This window comes from Lycium barbarum, chromosome 6 (genome assembly GCF_019175385.1).
Source record: "Lycium barbarum isolate Lr01 chromosome 6, ASM1917538v2, whole genome shotgun sequence".
NCBI lineage: Eukaryota > Viridiplantae > Streptophyta > Magnoliopsida > Solanales > Solanaceae > Lycium > Lycium barbarum.
The window spans coordinates 134,121,103-134,123,619 of NC_083342.1; the positions used below are offsets into that span (position 1 = coordinate 134,121,103).

The 2,517-nt window shown below is 36.0% G+C and overlaps 1 protein-coding gene across 1 annotated transcript; it reads right to left on the reverse strand.

Moving 5' to 3' along the window:
• Positions 1 to 243: 243 nt before the first annotated feature.
• Positions 244 to 2,014, reverse strand: LOC132599209 (E3 ubiquitin-protein ligase RSL1-like). Its single transcript, XM_060312483.1, has 2 exons — positions 1,380 to 2,014; positions 244 to 404 (listed from the first exon to the last, which is right to left on the reverse strand). Exons 1-2 carry the CDS (start codon positions 2,012 to 2,014, stop codon positions 245 to 247), a joined length of 795 nt encoding a protein of 264 aa, XP_060168466.1. The 3' UTR covers position 244.
• Between the last annotated feature and the right edge of the window lie 503 nt (positions 2,015 to 2,517).

The following is a 2,517-nucleotide window of genomic DNA, read 5'->3' on the forward strand; positions in this document are numbered from 1 at the left end:
ATTGTAATTTCACTGCAAGATCACCAATATTAAGTGTGTTTGAAGTGATGCATTAGCGGCAAACTTTGTTGTTGTTCCTCTTTCGAGCAAATATTCTTACTCTTTAAGTCTTAACTGTACCTCAAAGTATGGAACTAAGACTACATTCTTAAATGCCTTAAATGAATCTTAATATTGAGATGTGTATCGTATTCAAACTTTTTAATCTGAATAAGAACACGAACCCTAAATGTCTATACAAAGTCTACTTTTTGCGTAGAAAGAAAAAGCAGAAATGAGTGAGAGCTATGAATGAAAAAAGAAATAGAAAATAGTAGCAGGTCCGTGGGCAGAACGTTAAAGAAATATCACAGCCACACCAACGAACTCGTCTTCCACACCTGTAGCAGAAACTGGCACGGCACCTACATCCACATGAAAAGATAATCAGATTAAGGGTGCGTTTGGTACGGAGGAAAATATTTTCTTCCATGTTTGGTTGGATAAAAGTTTTGGAAAATATTTTCTCTGAAAACAAGTTCCTTAAAAATGAGGAAAATGACTTCTCTAATAGATGAACGAACGGATATCCAGTTCCACAAATGACACTCCAGATTGATTGTCCTCCCCGCTCTCCAACACGCCTCATCTTCACCCCACTCCCATAGCCCACACTTTCCACCACCCCACATCCGTACCCCACCCCCATCTCCAATAGTATTTGTTTAGATTAGAAACAAATACTTTAGGATACTATCTTTTACATACATTAGGAGCACAAGAAATAAGTAAGAAATCCACTTATTTTTCTAAAAAGTATTTCCCACTGAAAATATTTTCCTTCGTGCTGAACACTCCCTATAGTAAAGAACTTGACAGTTGAACCCTTTCTCCATTTATTATGGTTTAAAATGGGAAAAATGCAATATCGGAATTCCTATCCAAAGAGTGCAATTTGTTAACAGAGCACAAGCAGCATAAAGGATGATTGAATTATCCAACAACTTGATATGTGACGATATCAATCTAATTAACCCAGCATATATATATCTTTCTCAAGGGTCGCATGCTATTATAAGGCCTAGTAACTGGCAGAGGATTAGTTATGCTTCATGTATAAACAGATATTCTACCTTCCATCCAGCATAAAGTAACTTATGTGGGTTCTTAAATTGCAAACCAAACATCATATTTAATTTTGTACATGAATAACTTATCTCCTAATCAGCTATCACCCCTAAAAGTCATTGTACAAAATATATCATGTTTCTGTTGACTTGGAATAAAGTAAGTTTTTAGTCAGCATAACTATACCAGGTATAAACATCTAACCCTAACCAAAGGATCAAGATATTTTATAAAAGAAAAAACAGGAAAGTAAACAGCTATAGCAGACTAACCTGCATGTAACAATATCGCAACCTCGAGTACGTTGAACAAAGTGGCGACACTGAGGACACCTCTTCCACTTATTACGCTCAGCAATAACACCAAAAGCAACGTCGTTCCTGTCCCTTAATTCCCCACTCTCTTCACACTGAAATCCAGCATGCCATGGAAGCTTACACTTAAAGCAAAATTTCCTCCTGCATTTTGGGCACTGTGATCTCTTCGCATTCCCACCACACTCATCCAAAATCAAAGCAGAACAACTCCTATTCGGACAGTAACACTGCGCCAACGTTAAAACATATGACTCACATAACACGTCAGACCATTTAACAAATAGCCGTGGGCCCACAAGATTCCGGCAATAAATAGGGTCCAAAAATTGGTTACAATTCAAAGACGGACACGGAATTTCGCCAATGCGGTCATCAAGCTTGACGGAGATGTATTTTACCATACAGTCCATACAGAATGGATGAACACAACGATTTTGATTCTTGAATTTTCTATTGGGTAACAACATACGCTCCAAACAAATTTCGCAGGTGAATGGTTGAGATTCATCTGGTAATTCTGTTACTTGCAATTCGAGTTGTTTGGTATTTTCGGAATGATTTTGGCTGATTTTTTGCAGCGTGTTTCCCATGATCAATGTGTCTGTAGACATTGAAATTTTACCTTAATTAAAATAGAATTGCAGAAAACAGAGTCCAATCCATCTTCAAACTTTAATGCGTGTTAAGATTTTTTTGGAGTCTAATGTACCCTAAACCTAGTTTACAACTAGAGTTTTACTATTCACTAACCAATAACCATATAATTAATATTTACATGAAAAAGTTGATAATAAACAGTTAACTAATGTTCCAATTTACACGAAAAAAATTGACCGTACTAGTAAATTATCTCCTGCAATAATTCCATGTAAACAGTTAGGTACCAGAGTTTTTCTATAAAATTAAAAAAGAAATTATGGACGTGTCTTTCTGTTCCCAATAGGATTTTTTTTTTTATGAATGATTAAAGTTAATGGACTTCTATGTGGGCCCCTTGAAAGCTAAAATATTTATATAAAAGATGCAATTCAATATGGAATAAATCCTACAATATTTAGGCCGTGCCAAAAGCTGTGGTAGAGGCTGCGGATTT